At 37.7% G+C, this 21456-nt stretch overlaps 1 protein-coding gene across 6 annotated transcripts in view; it reads right to left on the bottom strand.

The window, feature by feature from the left end:
- The window catches only part of GRID2 (glutamate ionotropic receptor delta type subunit 2), a 679311-nt gene that overhangs the window by 137507 nt on the left and 520348 nt on the right, over nt 1–21456 (bottom strand). For all 6 annotated transcript variants that reach the window (XR_012580377.1, XR_012580376.1, XM_005484610.4 and 3 more), the window contains exon 9: nt 4298–4399. Coding sequence is in view for 4 of the 6 variants with exons in the window: in XM_005484610.4 (XP_005484667.1) it covers nt 4298–4399 (102 nt within the window). In the remaining 2 variants the exon portion in view is untranslated. The remainder of the gene's footprint in view (nt 1–4297; nt 4400–21456) is intronic.

The following is a 21456-nucleotide window of genomic DNA, read 5'->3' as shown; positions in this document are numbered from 1 at the left end:
TTAAACTTGGCCCTTGTACGGGTGTGGTGGTTGCAAGAGGAATATGAAGACAGGTTCTGCCTCTGTCAAGGAATACTAGTTTCTGTTTTTGTAATAATGATTCGAATTGTTGCTATTTTGGGTACTACTGCAGTCCAATATACCCGCAGATAGATAGATAGATAGATAGATAGATAGATAGATAGATAGATATACACAGTATAATACATGCCTCAATTGTAATAATATTTCTTAAAAGATTGTGGATACTAGGGCAGAGATAGAGCTGCCTGATGGAATGAAGAGATTTTACAGAAGTCCACAGCATTCAGATATGAAAATGGGGGAATGGAATCAGGACTGCATGAGAAAAGTGATCACCAAAAATATTGGGAGAAATTATAATAAGCATTATCTATGAGACTATTGCACATTATTATAAAATATTTATTCAACATTTAATGAGGTATCCTGCTCATAATCTTCCCTGAGGTTGATCTTTATTGTACAGTCATACACTGATGCTTCTGCCCTGACATTTATAATGCTTTATCACTTCTAACTGTTTTTGTTCCTCTGCATACGCTTACACACTGTCTTATTTCATCTTCCTTATGCCTGTCCTTTCCCCAGTCACTCTGAAAGTTACTCCAGCTTTGGAAAGAACTTTTTTTTAACTTCCTTTATGCCAGTATTGGAATTCAAATCCCAAAGACAGTTTCAGCTTTTAAAATCAGGCCTTAGCTTCATATCTTATGTTTCATCTCTGAGTGGTAAATTCAATAGAAAAAGGGACTGAAGATGCAGACCTCCTGCCAGCTCAATGTCCCTAAAGACATTGTCTGCTTTCAAATTTCTTTCTTTTCTAATCTGGGCAACAAATGCTCATGAATTAAATACCAACCACTGAGAATTAAACTAGTCCACATATGATAACATTTTCCATGGTGCAAATGAGGTTTCTTAATTTTTTTTCTTTCTATGCTTATCTACCCTTTTGCCTTTCACTACATCACATCCCACAGTGCCCGCCTGCAGCCCAGGGTGACCAACCTGCAGCTCTGTGCAGGTAACCTGGGTAATAACTCTTGAGATACTGTGTACAGGGATGTATGGCAAAGCATAATTCAGCATGGCTTGCTGTTATCTGTCTTTCCTTTATCCTGCCTGCCTTCTCAGGACCCTCCAGATATGAAAATACATTCCTGTTTGGGAGCTGTTTTGAATTTTCATGTAGAGCCAAAAGTATCTTTTGCACCATTAGGATATTATACCTCATGCATTTTCAGGAAAGGCTCTGTACGTTTCAGTCAAGGTTTTAATGCTTTAAAACAGAAAAATTCCAACTTTTTTCCTTTTTTGAACAACAGGGGCTTTTTAAGAAAATACAATTTTACAAATACCTGCTGGCCTATTCATGGTCAAATGGACCAAATCTCATTCCATTTCCAATGTCTTAATATTCATATGAATAATTCAGTAATTGCTGTGGCTAATACAATGATATTTTGAGAATATCTGCTGCATTTTAGATCTTTTTAAATAAAACTGAATAATGGAAAAGAGAAGAAATTGAGACAGCCTAAATGGATAGTTAGCTAATTTTTTTCTTGGGCAATTGTTCATTCAAGACACTCTGAATTTGTTTGGAACAGCTATGCTGACCTTTGATTGAGCTACATTTCAGAAACTCAGAATACATTTCAGAAATTCACCAGCAAGTGACTTGAACTTAAGAGCAACTTGTCAAACACAAAGTTCAGACTTCAGCTTCATGTATGGAAGCAGTCCAAGACAGAGATATCTGATATTTAAGTTAGACAAAATAAGCCTTTTAGTAAAGTGTAGAAAATGTGGTACTAGTCCAACTCAGATTAAAACACTGAATTATGTGTAGACAAACATGACCATAGGTCTCCTCAGAATAAACCAGAAAGAAATATTTCTTATTGCTATTTAAGCAAAGGAATGCATTCACAGGTACTGCAGAAGAGCCAGGATTCTCTGCCAAGTGAAACCAGATGATTTCCAGTTTGGGGCTATGCTGTATTCTGCCATACTCACAGAGATTTGGGTTAAGGTCTGCAGATACGTAGCTCATAATTATTACACTTACTTAGGGAAAGGAATTAGTAGATGGATGTGGATGATGGGAATTGTTCAGCACTTGCTTTTTGAAACACTGAGGAAATAAATCACAGTCATTTATAATTTTCAGACTCCAGAAGGTTTAATTTCATTAGTATAACACAATATAAACCCAGGTGTTGCAATTTGCTAACCTCTCAAATTCTACTGCAATTTAAAAAAATGTCCTTTTCAACCTGAAGGCATAACAAAATGAAATTGGAAGAGGAGAAGGGGTGCTATCTAAAAAGGCATGAGAGATTTGAACTTTTAACAAAGCCAATTCATAAATTAATGTAAACTTCTCGACTCTCAATGAAAAAGAAACCTATTAATATTCAAGTATATTAATATTTAATTTTAACACTTTTTTCCCTGGATCAAGATCATTCTGTTAGAAAATGGCAGAATTAATAACAATAACTAATAATTCACAGTCGGTATAGATTCTTTACTTTTAACTGAAATGACTAAATTGAAGAACTGGGAGAGAGATGGAAGAGAAAATAAAGATCACCACTAAAATAAAGTTAATTGGTGAAATCCCTCCTGCGCTCACATCCAAGGTAAGAATCAAACATTTTCACCATACAGGTTAAATACAAATCTCCAGTACTGTCCTTCCCAGAAGATATAAAACTAGTGAGGAGACTGAAATGCCCTGTGCTGTGTTGAACTTTAAATTTCTGTCTTTGCTTTTATAATTACTGTAGAATTCTACCAGCATAGGCAATTATTTTTGTGTATCTTTGCAATTTGATATATATCCATGCTGTAATAATGTGAAAGAAGAAGCTCTATGTCAAGGTAACAAAGATAACTGGGGATAAAGCAGGAACAGTGGGGAGAGAGGGAAGAGCTACTACTGAAAACAATGCTAATATTCTAATTCAAATTTATTTTTCTAGGGAAAATCCACAGATCATTTTTGTCAACAGATAATTATACTGAACCAACTAATAGGAGTATCAGGCAAAACAGAGACCAACCACTGCCACCATGATGCTATTGTGATGAACATTCAATTAAAGTATAATCTTCTCCCTCTCTATTACTCCTTTCTTTTTTATTTTTCTTTTTTTTTTTTCCCCTCTGTGCATTCATTCCTCCTTGCCTGCCTTTTGCTGTTGTTTTGTTTGGCTTTGGGCTCTTTTTTAAGTTTGTGGGGGTTTTTTGCTTGCAGTTGTTTGGTTTATTTTGTCTTGTAGATACTACATCAGGAAGTTCTCTAATGTACCAAGAGCTGGAACAGAATGTTCAGCCTGACAGGTAAAGGTGTCTAAATACCCATAAAATAATTGGAGGGGTATTAAACTACTCTGTCTTTGGCACTAACATGCTCTGGTGATTTCACTTGCCACCCCTGACCCTTTATCATGCACTGTCAGCAATGCAAACCCTGAAAACACCTCATCTTGCTGTTAATAAAAAAGTGCTGGGCCTTTAGACACAGAGCTCAAACACAAGTAGAGAGCAGCAAGAGAGAAAGAGCTCAATCTAACCTTGACAGTTCTGCAGCCCTGGATCAACTTTGTATTTGGGCATTGGTCCAAAGAGGGCTATATGTCTCATATTATTTTCTTCCTTCTTTTCCCTCACTCTTAAAAACTTCTTCTCAAGCTAGGTTTATGGCAGGGAATACGCTGGCCTCATAACATGAATTCCTATCCTGGTAGACATTGTCTGTTCAGCTTGAAACCAAGAATTTTTCTTAACACAGGGGAAGAACCTGGCTGACAAAAAGCAAGCATGAGACAGTGGATGTTTTACCAAACTAACATTACTTGACCAAAGCTGACCTTGAATATTTTCTGAGTGTGACAATTTGTGTTAGACTGCACACAATTTGCCAAGGTGATTGGAATTGAATTATTTAGAGCTTCAGCTAGGCAGCTTTAGCTAACAGTTGAAGCTTGCCTTTTATCAGCTCACATGCTTGTGTTACCTAATTTAGAATGTGCCTGTGGAAGAAACAGGTTCTAATGTGTTTGATTTACTCTGAAAAGTGCTGTACTGATAAACAATTTTATTTTGTGGAAAATATCCATCTTTCTGGGGTTTTTTTGAACAGCTTAAATCAGAGCCGCTAACACCAACTACTTTCTTGGTAAAACCGCGGATTCAGTAAAAAGATGTGGCAAAAGGAAGAAAATGCATTCCTGCTAGTGCAGAAGGATGAGCATCTGCTTACCAGCACAGTCACCACACGCAGAACCACTCCTCTCATGTTGTTCTCCAGCTTTCTGTCTGTTAGTGACCCATTCAGACCAGTTACAGGATTCCAGCAGCCAAGCTAAAAGAGAAAACAAAAATCATTTTTTCATTTGCCCATAAAACTTTGCTAGTCATTCCTGCTAGGTGTCTTCAAGCAGGAAAGCATGAAATAGACAGAATACCTTCTGGACTCAATGGGATGGAAACTCAGAGAATGGCTTGTGCACAGATTCATCTTGAAATTGAAAATGAAGCAATTAAGGATATCAGGTTTTGATTTTAAATACCAGTGTGCAATGGATGACAGCATCCAGGATTTGGGGTTATATGAGTTGCTTTAAAAGAAGTCAGAGAGGATGTCAATATTAGTGAAAGATATATAAAAAGTACTGTACCTGTAGCAATATTTCTACTTTACTTTCATTAATACACTAATTGGAGAAATAATAGCTACCATCATTTTAGCACGCTCTTTGCTCCAGCCCATCATTCCTAGTGGAACTCTGACAAAAGGAATTACACCAGCTTTAATTAAAGCTTATACTACTAATTGGTAATGAAACAGCAGTGATTTTAAGCCAGTTTAAAAATCACATTTAAAGATGATTGAGGAAAAGACCATTGGATTGGCACATCACAGTATTGAGAGGGTACTCCAATAGACTATGCAGAAAAAGGTTCATCTATGCCTCTCTTTGCATTGGTGCTATTGTAGTTCTTGAGCTTCTCTGGATGAAGCATTTGCTCAGGAATGTGTTTAGGATTATATGCCTTTCAATGTGGGTGTAGTATACTAACTTGTAATTCAGCTTCTCTAAAATGTAACTTGCCTTGGTTTTTGTATGATGGCAAATGCTTTTTTTTTTTAAGCATAGAGAAACAAATCAATCAACCATACATCCCTTAGCACCGCACACCAAGACAACCAGCTGAATTTTTGAAATTCATTACCACGCTCAGCTGTCCTGCACAATTACCAGTGCTAAATCCAAAACCCAACAGGAGGACAATGCCTGACTTGAGAGGACTTTGGAGCAGAGTCTCAATTACGGCAGGTAAACCAATTGCCTATGTGAAATCATTACACAGTCAAAGGGACAGACAGGCACCTGCAGCTATCAGTTCTTGCTCTGAATCACTTCTCCATGGACTGTGAATGAAACCTTTCCAGGGATGCTCATCTTCTGACTCCTATTTAAAGGAACAAAAGGTCTTGCTTCCTCTGATAAACCGAGACTAACATCAGTAGGGTAATGTTGGGTCCAGTGGCCTCTACTAAAACTATTATCTTGGAGAATTCAACACCATAATCTGAGAGAATCATAAACTGTAAAACATGGAAAATATTACTGCAATTTCACACAGAGTCATAGAAATGGCAGGTTGCCTCAAACCATCTGAAAGGGTTTGTAAAAAGGGAGCTTTGCTGACTGTGCTTGAACAGGAATTTACAGACATCATTATTTTCAGCACTTCATGCGAAAGGCTTTGTATATGTGTTTCATAGATCTTTCAAAGTGAAACAGAAGATAAAGAACAGGATTTAAGTAAACATATTTAACAACTTTAGAAGTGGGTAATCTGAAATATTTGTTTTCTTCATTACATCTATTAGACTAAAGCAACTCCTAAATTTTTAAATTTCAATGTATTTATATCAATTCTTTGAAGATGCCTTCTTAAGAAATGAATGTCTCAAATAGTAAAAATTAAAAACTTTCTGCAATTATTGGTTTGTCTTAATGGTCTCACAGGTCTTTTCCAATCTAAATGATCCCATGATTCTAGGTTTCCTAGAGAAAGGTGGCCTTAAAACAATGTCATCACTTCTCTCTGCTACTTTCAGGAGTACTCACAGCTAATTCTTGCCCTTCTGAAGTCAAGGTTATCCTCCAGACTGGTAAGGAGCAAGGATAATGTTGAACATATTTGTAATCACAAGTAATGACTGAATCAAGGATCTACTAGATCCAAACCCCAGAGAAACTGAAAGCAGCAACAGGATAGAAGGAGAAACAAAACCAGGAGGTGTCCAATTAATCTCTTGAAATTGCTCATCTTTCCTATGGCTGCTTCCAAATAAAAGCATGAATTATCCCCTGAATTGGTTTCCCCATTTTGTTTTCCCATCTGATCACAAAGATCATCAAGAGATCACAGCAGTCCTCTCTGCTTCTTCTGCTCCTCCACAGTGTATCCAGCTGCTCTCTAGTCATGGATGGACTACTGACACATTCCAGGTCCTCACCACTCCCCTTGAAAAGCCCTGCAACACTTTGAGTGGAATAACCCAAATGCTGGAGTGTATGGCCTATAATGGAACAGTGAAATGCAGCAAATGTACGTGCACTGCACTTTGTACGTGAAAAAACCACTGACATCCCACAAAGCAAAGCATCTCACGGGCTACATTTTGGTATGAAAAATAGTGAAAACAGTACTAAGCTCAGAACAAAGCTGCATAAAATTAATTCAGTGATTGTCATTCTTAGTCACACAAAGAAACTAATTAGAACTTAGATCCAATTAGCATATCCAAATGTGTTGGATGTATAATTACTGCAGAAACTCTGTTGCTTTTGCCAGAACTAAAACCCTAGGAAGTTGCTGAAGAGCCTTTTTATCTTTTTGCAGTTCAAGTCCATTTTTAATTATGCACATTAATGTGCAAATATTTATACAATTAAGTTTTTAGCCCAATCCTACCTTTTTTAAGGCAAAACCCCACCACCAACATAACATTTCTGGAAATTCAGCATAGCACTAATTTTCCTTTAAAGAGGCACTTTTTATTTTCAATTATTGTTCATTTAATTTTCAATTCAATTGTTTCTTTATGCAGCTCAGTCATGGTGAAGACAAACGTGCAGTGTCTTGCCAACAAAGTTGAAATTGATTTTGAGTGGGAGCTGCTTACTGTTATTAGGAGAAAACAAATCAACATTTATTGATGACAATTTGAGCTTGTCATTGCAGCAAGGAGCAAATGTAACTACTGCTGAAACATTGAGATGGGGATGGTATGAAGCACCCTCTTGAGCTTTGTCTCCTTTAAATGCTTCTGCAAAACATTTGCTGCTTTCTGCAGTTACTTCCCTTTACTTTTGTTCTCCCTCTGATGGTTGAAATGAGAGAATAGATCAGAGTCTCACAGTAGCAGTCTCACATTAATTTGGGTGGATTTGGGCAGATGGGTGATGGGAACTCTTACTGAGCACAGTGCTTGTCATCTTCATACCACACAAAATTTGTCATTTATAGTGCTTTGAACTCTGTTTCGGTTTCTTTTATTTATTCTAATGACAGCTTTCACTCTGGCAGGTTTGATATAATATGATGAAGATGGAAAAATTGTCAGTCTTCTACTTCCTTTGATACCCAATTTGAAATCTCTTTCTGTTCATCCCACATCCCAGATTGTTATCCTCACTATCATCATTGTTGAAATGGCAATTCTGTTTTGCTGGCAAAGACAAAAATTTACTTCCCTTCTTCATTAGATATTTTTGACTATATGAACAATGCATTATGGAGGGTCTTTAATTTGTATATCAATATTACAGTAGGCCAATCCTATTTCATGTGTACTTACAATTTCATTATTTATAAGGAACTTGGAACACTAAAGTCTATAATGCCTTTATGACAGAGCTTGAGCCAGTTTTCCTCTCCTACTTCCTATGCAACCAGTGAACTCTGCTGAGTATCTGAGAGCTTTCCCTTCTTTTCCTGGCAGAGTAAAGTGCAGATTGTGTCAATAAATCAAGAAAAATACATTGGCCCAGTATGGTCACATTTAAAGACCATCAGAAAAAATGAATAAAACCAGAACACTGATATGGATGAATTACTTAAGTGCTTGTCACTACATCAAAGTTTAGAGTGCTCTGTTGCTTCAATTAACATAGAAAATGTACAGAAACTGGTTTATCCAATGCAATCACCTTGGAACTCAGGCTGCATTACCACAACACAAGGGCCAAGAGCAGAAAACAGCTATAGAGGAGGTGCAATGGAAATCTGAAACATAAAACTATACCACATCTGCAACCCAAATCTATAATTGGGATCTCTGACTCCTCTTTCATTTATTTCTCTATCTTTTAAAGAAAAAAAATCTCAACAATACCTTGGCTTCAGTATGGACAGCCTGAAAAAATGTTTCCAGTGGAAATGTCCAAGACAGAGGAGTTCATAGAGAGCTGGTGAGCCACAGAAAGAGCACCCTCCCTGCCTGGAGTACCCACATGTGCTTCAGAAACTCCCTCCTCAGTTTTCACCCAAGTCCAACCTGCTCCAGGAACTGAATTCTTACAAGATCCAACCTCAGTGGAAGAAATGTGCATTAATAATCCCCTTTTCCATTCCAAAGCACACTAAATTCACAGAAATGGAAAAGACCCCAGGAAGCTGTCACAAAATGACACTCAGCTGGAAGATTCGAGCTCCCAGGAGTTCTGGGAAGACATGAAATGGGGCACACAACAAAAAATCATGAAGAAAAAGGTAGAGTTTCTTTTGCTGGTGTGTGGATTCAGCATTTGCAAAATTTTCTAGGACATCAATTTAGGCAAAATTCAAGCAGGACAACCCAGAAATTGTTTTGCACAGAGTATTCCTCATTCCTCTTATCAGCTGTTGCTTAATGTGTCCAACAGCAACTGGGAAATCAGACACTAAATCCTATTGCTTAAAGACTATATCTCAGAGAAGAAACACCATAGAAGATATCTTTTGGTTGTCAATATGATACTGTCAGTTATGTAAAAAGTAGTCAGATGCTTTGTTACCTGGTTAAAGAGTTCTTTCTATTCAGCTCTTTAGCCAGCAACCAACAGTTCATCAACCAAATCTGCAAAAAAATCTGGTGGCCAGGGGTTAACTGAGGCCTTTTGTACCCCTGGGCTTGATGAAACAAGTAAGGATCCCTTTTGTTTTTGCAGCAATTTCCTAACAGGATTGGTTAGTAGGAAAGATTTCATTGTTTAACTGCTGCTTTCACCAAAGCTTAGGTAATAGTCAGCAAATAGTAAGTTGTTAAAATCGATAGAAAATACTGTGCTCAACAATTGGATAATGTATAGAAGCATTTGTTTCTCCCACATTCTGTGTGGTGAAATCTATATAGTTCTGTGCATTCAGTTAATTATTTTGTACAGTGTGTTTTATTGCTTTAATTTGTCTCTGGCCTAGGAGGAATGGGCTGCCCCTAGACTTGCTCTGTTATTTTCAAGCTGTTATGAGGATGTGAATACTCAAGTTTAGTTTTATTTCCAGTGTGCTAAGGATTGTAATTGCAGAAGCTGAGGTGGGCTATTTGTTTTGTTAACTGATCATAGACACAAGTGCAAGTGACCTCAATAGAAATTACTTTCCTCAAAGCCAATGCACAAGGCAGAATAACAGTGAACAGAGTTAAATAAAATATTTTTCTTTGGGGACTACCCAAATTTCCTTTTCTTACTGAACTGAAATACAGAAGCTAATGGAAAGCTACAACCTGCTGTTCATTTGCCTACTAGCTCCTGACTCAGTGTTTTCTCAAGGACCCAGATTGCTGCCAGAAGTTATAACTAGGTATTTTAGACCACTGACAAATGTTGAATTTACACGGGAAACAACACAGACTTCATAGGTATTCTCCCACTGCATGCTCTCCTCAAAAAGCTGATGCTTAGTGCTTAGGCCAAGCTTCTAGAACCTAATGGTATAATTTTTCAAATGTATAGCAAATCACCACATCCCAAAGAAAATGAATCATCTCTCCAAGATAGTGGTGTCATTCTAATGATCCCTGACTTCTTCCCCCACCATCTCTTTATCTCTGGCTTACTTTCTCTATTTTTCTTTCCCTTTCATTTGATATTTGGTGGTCTTAATCTATCATTTTCCCCTTCCGTCATCTCTCATCTTTGGAAAATACCCTTTCTTACCTTCTTCAGTCCCTTTTTTGCTGTGAATTCAGTGCTCCCAGCAGCTCCCTGACCTGTGCTTATCTTCCTCTTTCCTACACTGCAATACCTCTTGCCACCCATTTCTCTGTGTACTTTCAGTGTATTTTCGGTCCTCTCTGTTTTTCTTTCCCTTGATCTTCCTTTCCATTTCCTCTGGCTTCTTCCTGTCTTTTTTGTTTTGTTTTTATTTTTTGTTTGTTTGTTTTTTCAGGGTTTGGGTTGGTCAAGGGACATCACTTTTCACCACATCCAGCTTTGACTCATTTTTGGGTCCTTTCCCCTTTCTCTTTGCCCTTGGATCTCCTTTTCTCTCAGGCAGTCCTGTCAGAAAACTTCTCCCCTGCTTCTCCTTCTCTTTTTGTGTTATGAGGGAGATGGGACTTTACAAAATAAATTACTCTATAGCCCTGTTTCCTTTGCTTTCATCTTTCCTGCTGTTTTCTTTTTTTGCTCCCATCCTCTGACAACCTTACAGAACTCTGAAGAAAAGACTCAGGCAAGGATAACAATGAGTCAGATGTTGATCTCTTTTCCCATTGCCTCCATATTTCAATTAATGGCAAATACTCAGAAAAGCCTGTTCTTTGACCCAATACTGACTTCACCTCTTTGCTAACTATTTTCTTCATACTGCCAGAGTAAAAGTCATGAATAATCACTTTCTTTTTACACTGGAAGATTTTTCACTGATGTCTGAATTATTCCAGGGTAATTGATAATACTAAGGAAGTTCAGGTTTGTGTACAGTTTAAATTTAGTCACTTTGATTTTTAATTGCAAATGCTCGTCTCCTTTCTCATTAAGCATATTAAGAGTTAAAAAGGACATCTTTTATCTCAGTCATGTAAGGCCTAGAAGAAAACCAAAAACCTTCAAATCAGCTTTTATAACTGAATTGTAATAAAAATACCAAAGTGTTAAAAAAATATATATGATATATTTATGAGTTTATAAAATTATTATAAAAATACTGAATTGTTATAAAAAATATATAAAAATGTTGTCTGTTTTGTCCACCACTGCATCTTTATGAAAACAGAGAAAAATCTTCAAGGTTACCTCTCCAGCTTGTATTAAATCACAATATATAAGCTTTTGATACCATCATAAAACCCGGGATCAAACCTATTCAGTGAAAAACAATGAAAAGCACTGTTTTCCACTTGGTTGCATGAAGCTCCTTCTCCACAGGTAGCAAGAACACACACAGAGCACATTTCAGGTTCTCATCATTTCCCTGGCAGTATTCAAACATTCTTCAGCACACTCCCAGCTTTCCCCTCAGCTCAGTAAGGTGCTTTGTTGAGAACCAAATTTTCAGAAATGGTTTGTCAAACCAGAATATCAACAACACTTGTTTGCTGTTGCAGGGCTCAAGAATTCTGGGGGCAGCATTCCAGTAAGAAATCCAAATGTTAATAGTGCAGAGGAAACCCACCACTGTTCCTTTTGGAGGGAAGTGGGTTTACAGAGCAGCATTCTAAATAAACCCAGTCCAGCAAACCCACATAAGGGAATCCTCCAGAGTAAAGTGGGCTATGGTGAATGCCCTGCTTCTGCAGCAGTGCTGCCAGTGCGGAGCTGCTTGGGCACCTCCACACTGCACTGCAGTCAGCTTGGTGAGCACAGACACTGGAGAAGCACCTTGGCTTTGGCTTTTTCTGCAATAAAAATCTCCCCTTCAATATAATCACTGAATTAGTAGTCTGGGAGTCAGCTCTGGAAGTAAACCCCCATGGAGAATCGTGTATTAGATTCATCACTCTCCAAGATGGGAAGAAAAAGAGAGGCTCCTGCATAGTTCCAGCCCAGGAACTGCAGAGCAATAGCACAGATCTGTGCTTGCACTAAAGAAATCTGTGCTCATTGTAAAGGCAGCTGACAAAGAATTCATGTTTAAATATACATGGGACCCAATTAGGCTACAGAACTTCTGGACTAATCTGAGTGGCACCTCTTTACCTTTTTTTTTTTTGAAGTGTAAGCAGAATTATCACACACTGCTTTCACAGTAATGCATCAAGGAACTTTACATCTGGTTATCTTTTCCTATGAATACAATATTATGAAGTATATTTTTTTCAGGCATAGCATATGGGAATCTCCATTTTGATTTGGCAGGCTAAAGGGTTTTAAATGAAGCAATACCTCAGCACTACTTATTCAAAAGTACATTTAGTTATTTATTCAGCTCCTGAATGCTCACTGGACAGTACTGCTGTTTTCCTCATGCATGAAAAACAAGTTCATTGGACTTGGGTGAAGGGTGGAGAATGTTCCTAGGATGCACATACTGTGGAAATGCATGTCCTGAAAACCTTGGAAATAGAACAATCCTCATTTTATACTATACTTAGCATTTTTGTCATTGCTACACAATTCTCAGCTTCACCATGAAACGCCAAATAAGAAAAGGACACAGAAAAACACCACCTCTCCTTAGTCGAGGCACAGATGTACTGACATGAAAACAATTTCTCCAAATACCACATACAAAGTCAAAGAGAGGCAGCTGTGATAAGATTACTATTTTTATCTCAAAGACTGTGGGTCCCTGTCTCCTCAGACATATTCAGCCTCTCATCACCAACATGAAAAGCAAAGGAATTAGCATGTAGGTATTGTGAGAACACACACCGGTGTTCAGCACAGACAATTTCTGTATCTTTAAGCATATCTCTACCTGTCCAGAAGCTGTTCAAACTTACACAACATCAAAGTATCTTACACTTTCTGCTGCTCAGCGCAGCAGAGTTTGCCAGCTCTTTCTTAAAAGCAGTACAAAGTAAGATGTGACAAGAGCATCTCCTTTTCATACATGCTAGTGCAGTGTGCTTCCCAAGCACAGGGGCTACGAAACAGCTGCTCACAAACCATCAACACCAAAAAGTAAGTATTAAAAAAAAAAAAAAAAAAGAGACTGAGAGAGAGAGTAAGAAAGAAAAAAGCTGATGGACCATGAGAAATTTGCATGTAAGGGCAATTTAGCTTATTTCCATTTTAAACGTGCATATGTGAAGGCATTCTGGAGAGTGCCTAAAAAATGAACAGCTTAGGTAAAAAGTGACAAACCAAAACAGGCTTTTGCTCAAATTCCTCAAGTTTCTCACTACAGAGGAACTAACATGGCAATGCAGCAAGAGTAGCACTACATGACAAACTGTTTTCCATTGATTCTTCAGATTCCTGGGATGCTTAAATGAGGAGCACAGAAATGGAAACAGTCTTTGCTTACACATAGATCAATACTCTGTTTCTAAAATTCAGGATTTATTCTTAGTGTTGGCATAAAAAAAGAGGTCTGCTAAGCTGGATATGCCACAGACTTACCAGCTTGATACTGGCCAGTAAATCAAAGCTGCATTTTTCCACTGCTTTGTTAGAAAATATTACTCCAGTAGAACCCATGCTCACAGAGTATAAGGCTACAGAATCACCAGCTTTTTAGTGTATTATGGACCAGATGTTACAAGTGATTTACTGGACTATATGTTTTTGAGAGTTTGGTAGTGAAGAAAATAAGATTTTAGGTGTTTTTTTCCACTGCTTCAGTACAGAGCTTTCTAAAGAATCAGAAACAATAGTAAAGAAATAAAAAAATTTACAACAGCAGTGACCAAGCAGATTTAGTTACCAGTACCAGGCCCAGCTGAGAAGAAACATCATCTTCTTCTGAAGGCTCTCTTTTGACCCTAACACTTGGGGCAGGGGAGAACAGAATGGTCAAGAGTGAATTTGAGGAGATGGCTGTGGCCAACAATCTGGACTACAAGCAGTAACTTCTTCCCACTAAATTGAACTGCAATGAGAGCAGCTAGAGTCCTGAAGATCAGCACAGGTACCAGTAGCACTGAGCACTGGGAAATCTTTGAGTGGTGTGTTCTGATTCATACCTGAGGTCCCTCCCTCTATGGGGTCCAGATAATACTTTCTAAAATTTTTGCCTGCAGATGATCTAGCCTCAATTGCAAAGCAAAGGTCTCTTTATCATCAATAGACTGTTACTGAAATCATCTTTGGTCCAAAGGCCATGAACTGCAATGCTGATAACCAAATGTTACACTGATAATGGTGAAAAACAATTCCCTAACAGCCAACAGTATAAATTCACCTTCAGCACAGTCAATACATTCAACCTCATTCCTTTCTAGATGCCAGAGGGCTTTTGCTTCATCATTAGGTAGCAGAAAGGCTGTCCCTAAACCAGACTTGAACTCCTATGGCCTTCTGACGCTGCCTCCAATGATACCTAAGGAGGCATCATCACCTTGCCAGCAGGAAAAGTGTAATTCTGATTTTGGCTCCTCCTGGGGGCAGTGCTGTGGAGCTACCACAGCTGTACAGAACCCGTTTAAAATATCTATGCTACACTTGTGCACACTACACAGCATACATGGTTGAGAGCAAATTTGGAGTCCATTAGGTTTACTACTAGCCAGTGCTCCACTGGAGAATATCTAAATTTTATCAGGATCTGTAAATAACTACTTGAGTGGAGGCACATGCAGGAGTGGGTACTTCTGCATTAAAGAAACAGAGGCATTAGTGTGAGTAAATTTCAAATGCTTTCTTAAATATTAAATGGCAAATGATATGCTGTAAAGTATCTGAAGACTTAAATAGAAGATCCTTGTGGAAAATAGTAACTCATTAGTTTAAAAGATTAAATGACACATCTAATAAGCCCTGTCTAGAATAGCTGAATCACTGAAATAAATTTTTCTTACAAATGAAAATCACTGCTCTAATGACACTGGAATTTGCCACAAAAATAAATTAGAAATACATCCTAGCAATTAAAACTACAGAAACACATGATAAATCTGTCTTGTAAATGATGAGAATTATACTTGCTAAAACACTTTATTCCTACAATAGAGTCATAGACACTGCTGAAATTGAGTAAAGAAAACAAGAACTTTAAACCACTGAGAATTTTCCTTTCTTAGTTTGATACTGTAAAGATCCTTCTAAGAACATATTGGCATATATGGCAGTGATCATTTAATCAGATAAGTAGTAATACTGTGCTCATCACTATAGTCTTTTTGGGATTTAATTTTAAACGATGATACCTATTTTAAAAATCATCTTTTAATTTGAAAAGATCTACTGCTTTTAAGAAGAAAGAAATATCTGTCTTGAGAGCACATTACGAAATCAATAGTTCAGCTCAAATTACCTTACAAGCCTCTTCCCATATAAGAAATTTCTTTCAGCTGACAAGTGTGGCTTAAAAATATCATCTTTCCAAATGCTAGACAGAGCCCAAAACCAGAATCCTCGAGTCTTTTTCTTCCCACACCTGTGTGTACAGCTGTATTGTCTCCCAATGCACCCAAAGCTTTTGCCTGGGGGCACTGATCATCTTTCAAGGAGCAGGCCTAGGGTTAACAGCTGCCGGAGAAGGTGCAAATGTCTGCAGGACTAAGAGTGCTGTTGAGAGCTGACCCTTGGTGGGAGTACTCTTGTCCCAGAGCTCATCTCCATTATGGTCTCGATGGAGAATGTTAATGGCTTTTATAAACTCAGAAAGAAGATATTATTACTGTAGCTTCAGATGTTAACTGAAACTCCTCATAATAATTTTTTAAACTTATTTTTTTTAATATGGTCTTTTAAAATTTCCCTGCAAAACTAACCTCCATTTATGCAAACCTGAGTAATAGGCTGAAAGTTCCCTACTTCAGGCTAAAGAGACAAAAGAAGGAAAAAAAAGAGCCAAAAGAGCCTATTACCTGATGTAGCTTCTATCCATTATCTAAAGCAGAGATGAATGCCATCATTTCATTCATGTCAGCATTTGCTCTGTTTTAAACACTTTTCTCTAGCTGCTTTCATTAACTGTGTTGGTGCAGTTATACATTACTTATTTAACCTGCAATTCATTGCACTCCTAATACAGAATCAGGTCCTGCAAACATGAACATAAGGCAGTCGAGGCTGGAGTCTGGCTTGCTGTAAGCCAGAGGATTTTAGTGAAAATAAGCCTCACTAGGTTATATGAGAATCCAATCCTATCCCTACACCTGCAAATGCAACTATATTTCTTCTTAGAATAGATCCTGAGTGTGTCTCCATTTTTAGTACAACACCTGGGAGCTATGCTCAGCTCACTTTTCATTGCATTAAAACACTAATTAAAATGAGAATTTGTACTGCTATAGGAAACATAAATTGCCTCTATGCAAGATGCACTAAAGCTAAGTGAATAATTCATCTATTTTTCATATACAAATTTATTCATGGAATAATATAATGTAATAGCTCCTTTACGGATATTACAGGCAGTTTCTCCAAAGAATTCAATAATCAGAAAGCTGTGCTGGTTTGTTTGCCTGGGCACATTGTCCTTACAGGACACCTCTTCCTCATGATTGGACTGTCTGGCTTCTGGCATGAACATCTGCATTTATCAGTTCAATCCTTATTAGCTTTATAACCCATGAAAATACAGACCACATACTTTCTAAGAAAGCATTGCAGTAACTTAGTGCAAGCACTACACAGCACATGGCAGTCCTGCTCCCAGGAACCATCACTGTTTAGCAAATTTAAATTCCTTGAACAAGCAGAACTAAGTCCTTGCACAAACAAGCTGCTCTAAGTCCAAATCCCTGATGCCCAAACCTGTCTGTCTTGTAGTTTGGTGATTTCAAGATAGATTTGAAAACAGAATACTATTAAAAAATGTACTTAACTGGAAAATATTCACTAATTTTCTTCTCCCCCCGCTAGGGGGATTCATAATTACTTTGATACTTCATACACTTTGATAGCTAAGAGAATTTTCTCAATGTTTCTTTCTGTTATTTCTTATATGCTATTTCACTCTTGAAATCAAAGTATAAGCCACTCCAACAGGTCTATCCCTACCTTGAGTACACTGGCACTTGCTATTCCCATCTCAGAAATCTATATTAGGCTCACATCTCTTTTGAAAAACATTCTCTAATCAGCCCTATGTCTGTGCTAATTATCACTATGCTCAGAATGATTATATTGCATAGATAACCTAACATATATAACATGTATTATTTTGAACTGTATAGGCTTCAGTCTCCTTGCTCATACAGAAGTGTCATTGCAGCTCTGCTGGTGTAATTCTATGAACCTGCTAGGCTTGTAAAGAGAAGTAATATCTTTTATTAGACCAAGAAATATAGTCAGGGGAGAGAACGAGCTTTGAGCTCAGAAATCTAATGAAAGCCCTCTGAGACAAAAATCTTTCTTGTTTTTCTTCCAGCTGTATTATTTGGTCTTATAAAAGATATAACCCTTTCCCTGCAGGCCTGACTGTCCTTGGTTATAATAGATTACTCAGGATGGAGATAGGTCAAAAAGGAGTTGTAGAACAACAGGCCAGAAAGAAAAAAAGGCAGGGAAGGAAAAACCATGACATACACAAATTGCAACTTTTTACATATAACAGTCTGCCTGACAGTCCTGAGGATGGTCTCCTCAACCTCAACACCATGATAGGATTTCTCACCAAGACTACTGACCTCTAGACCAGAACTCAGGGATCTGTTTTTTGGAGAGGGCAGCTCTCAGCTGTCTGCAAGAAGCAGGCAGGAAACTGAATCTTGCACAAGCGATGTTCTGTGCATCTAGGAGCAGTGAGGACATGAAGGCACTGAAAGAAGGGCTCTCCATGCATATCTGTGGAAGGCTATGGAAAGTACAGTATGTAAAGTATGGAAAGACTTGCTGCTCAATGGGTGGGGGACCCAGAGACAACAAGCACAGGAACAGATGAGGAACGTGCTTTCTTTTGACTGGATCTAGACTGTCAGGGTCTGTTCTGAGGCTTTCCAGCTCCCGCACCTCATGTCAGAGCCTGGGGGAATAAAGTACTACACATGACATGAGGAAATCAGTGAGGATGCGCTTAAATAAGAAAATTAGTCCATGGAACTGCAGAGGATATAGCTGACATGGCTGAGAGAGGTACAATCTCTGATGTGTGAACAGTCTTAGTGGCTGGAAAAGGGCAGACAGACATCACACCCATCTTAAAACAGCACAAGCAAGAGGATCCAGTGAGGCAGATTGGTCAGTGAAACCTGAGTTCTGTGAGGGATGGTGAAGCCCTTTCCATCTGAAGGTGATGCTCTCTGGGGATCAAGGCAGGACGCCTGTCCCTGTGCTGCACTGGCAGTTGATGCCTTTGAAAGGAGAAAGCAAATTTCTATAAACAGAGTGAGGAAAAGTGAAAAAAAGTTTAAAGCCTCCCCTTCATCAAAGGAATTACTATCTGTATTAGCCATTATCCATCCTCTTTTCCTAGAAGTCCCATTTTATCAATTAATCCAGACTGTTTTTTGTAGCAGACAATTTCTCCTGTAGTTATCTGCAAGTTTTATCAATGATGGTCTGCCTGGTTTCCTGAAGGTTGATTTAAATATTTAAAAGAAAAACAAGCCAATTTCCTTGAATATAAATGCACCTCAGAATTAGCAGATGCTGCAATACACAGTCATAGCTTAAATTGATGTATTCTTAGACAGACATAATAGATGGAGCCTCAAAGAATCATTATTAAGATGACCTTATCATTTGGTATAATTTTGTTTTTCTTTACTAGATTTGGCAATTTGAACTACATAGGCTGAAGTTTTCCATAGTTTATTTTATCCTGAACTGATATCTGCTATCATAAATCATACAAACATATCATTTTAATGACAAAAGATGGTGTTTAAATAAATTGGTAATTTTCTAATTTCTGGGTCATTGTCAACCTTTGAAACGTTTTTAGGTTTTTTTTAAGTGTTAATACAGTAGGAAGTGTTTTAGCACAACTTTTACCAAGTTCCCCTCCTACTATTTTTTACTTGTTTCACACTTTCTAGCTGGAAAAGTTCCAGCTTTTGTCTGGACTGTCATTTAATTTTTTTTTTTTTTTAACTAGGGCAAATTTTTTCCAACTCTGCAAAAGAAAGATTGCAGGAAAAGAAATTACTCCCAAAATTAAAAAAAGATCTAAAGGTGTCATGACCCACTTTTAATGCTGTTTATGACAGGAAGCTCAATTCGGCAAGGAAACAAACAAACTGAAAAGTTTGCATGTGGTAGTTTAACCACTTCTGATATAGGCAAACAGCTCCACTCACCATTTCCACTTTTTATTGTCCTACAGCTCTGGTGGAAGATGATCTTGGTAATATCTGCTTTTTACGTTTTTAAAAACCTTGCTAATGTGCCTTTTCTTGATAGAAGAGCACAGATGTCCTAAGTTACAGCTCAGCACACTAGAATTAAAGCTTTAAAAATTAGCAGGCTTTTTAGAGATTGTTTTAAATTTTACCACAAAAGCCACTTTAAAGAGAATTAGCACTAACACTAAAAACCTGAAATTTCCTGTGGACTACATGAAGCTGCTCCTGACAGCTCCAATAATGGCTTGCTACTAATCAGTCACAAAAATAAGAACCAACTCACAACATTGTTTTATGGGTTTGGTTTTTGCTGTTTCTTCTTTGATGAAACAAATCTTTGAACTTCAGGCATGGCTGTTTGTTCTTTAAAGCAAATAATTTTTTTTTTCAGTAGAGCACAGGCTTCTCATGTAAAATACCTGAGGAAAAATGTCTCTTTGAATAGGATAAAATTGCCTTTCCCGAGGTAGGCTTGGCTCAGTAATTTGTAATTTCTTGAGGCTTTAGGAAGGCCATTTTATTCTAACTCAAACTCTTCCTCTTTGAAATCAATCATGGCTACACTTCATAATTTGAATTAATATCTTAAAAAAAAAAAAAAAACAACAGCCTCTTCCTTAAATGTAGAGGAACCAAATATTGAGCAAATTTTGACACTGTAGAAATATTATCTTTTCTATTCTTTAACTAGAACAGAAATCATATTAAAAAGGAATTTTGCAGACAGCTGTCTTGTACTCAGGTCCCAAATCAAAGACAAGGAACTGATCAAAGTCTACTGACTTCAGGCATCGTTGGATCAGAGTTCTCTGACTCAGATACTCAGCCCCATTTTTATTTTACTCTTCTCAAATTTAAAGGAACGAGGCTGAAAAATTCTCTGTAAATTAATTACCTCATGGAACGAGCTGCCCCTGTTCCTTGTGATTTGTTCATAGCTATTAGGTGTTGACAGAATTAATAAAACACAATATGGCAGAGCCTCAGACCATCACTTCAGCATTTCTCTGCTTGGACTGAACGTCAGAAACTCTTTATTGGATGGTCTGATAAGAAAACACTCTGTGGCACATCCTTGGCACAAGCATTTACCAGAGAATTCCTGGCCAAAGAGCAAACGTGAGCTATGATGGATGACTTCCAGCACCCCCCAGCTCTGGGCTGTGCCATGAGCTTGGCTACAACACTTGCAGCATTTCTAGCAGCCTGTGTAGGCTACAGCACTACCTAAAATTAAACTAATATCTGAAAATACTATCTTTGAAGTAATTTTTTGGTTTTAATCAATGCACCTCTTAGCCCTAGCATTCCTAGATAAAACACATAAGACAGACATTCAACATGTTATTAGCATTCAGAAAATGAGTTAATAGTAGAGAGGAATCCCATAAGAAACAACAGGTGTGCAGTGGGACCAAAACTGCTGGGATTAGTTGGAATACAGAAATGCTTTCTCCTGAATTTTTGTGGTAACATTTCTGTAAACCCTCTAATTATTAAAGCTCAAGACCTGCAACTCTAAAATGTTCTAAAAGTTTAAAAAATATCAGCCTTCTTGGATTTGCTTTTGCTCTTATGCCAAGCAGACCCACTTGGTATGGATTCCCTATCACTTTCCTTCCCACAGTGAAACAGCGCAGTGACGACAAGAACACAAAAACCCAAATCCCAACAAACCCAGGAAGTGACAGGAAAGGTACTGTGTGTCATAAAATAACAACATTCATTGCAGCTGCAGAAATCAGTATAATTGAGTTCATCTGCAAGTGCAGGGAATTTGCTGAGGAAAAAAAAGAAAAAAAATCCCCAAACCAATTCTTCTGGCTCAGAGCCAGGATGCACAGCATGCAAATTTGTTAATTCTCACAGACCACTCTTAAAGCTTACTGCTGCCATATCAGTTATCTACTTCATATTTATAGATAAGGGATGAAGTTAATGGCATTTACAATTTTTCTTGGCTTGTTTCGATTACATGAATACTGCAAAACCTATAAGCACAAGGGAACTGGGCTCATAAA

This window comes from Zonotrichia albicollis, chromosome 5, assembly GCF_047830755.1.
Source record: "Zonotrichia albicollis isolate bZonAlb1 chromosome 5, bZonAlb1.hap1, whole genome shotgun sequence".
Classification (NCBI taxonomy): Eukaryota; Metazoa; Chordata; class Aves; order Passeriformes; family Passerellidae; genus Zonotrichia; species Zonotrichia albicollis.
Note: the sequence above shows the minus strand (reverse complement) of the source record. Positions and strands in the feature narration are given on the sequence as shown.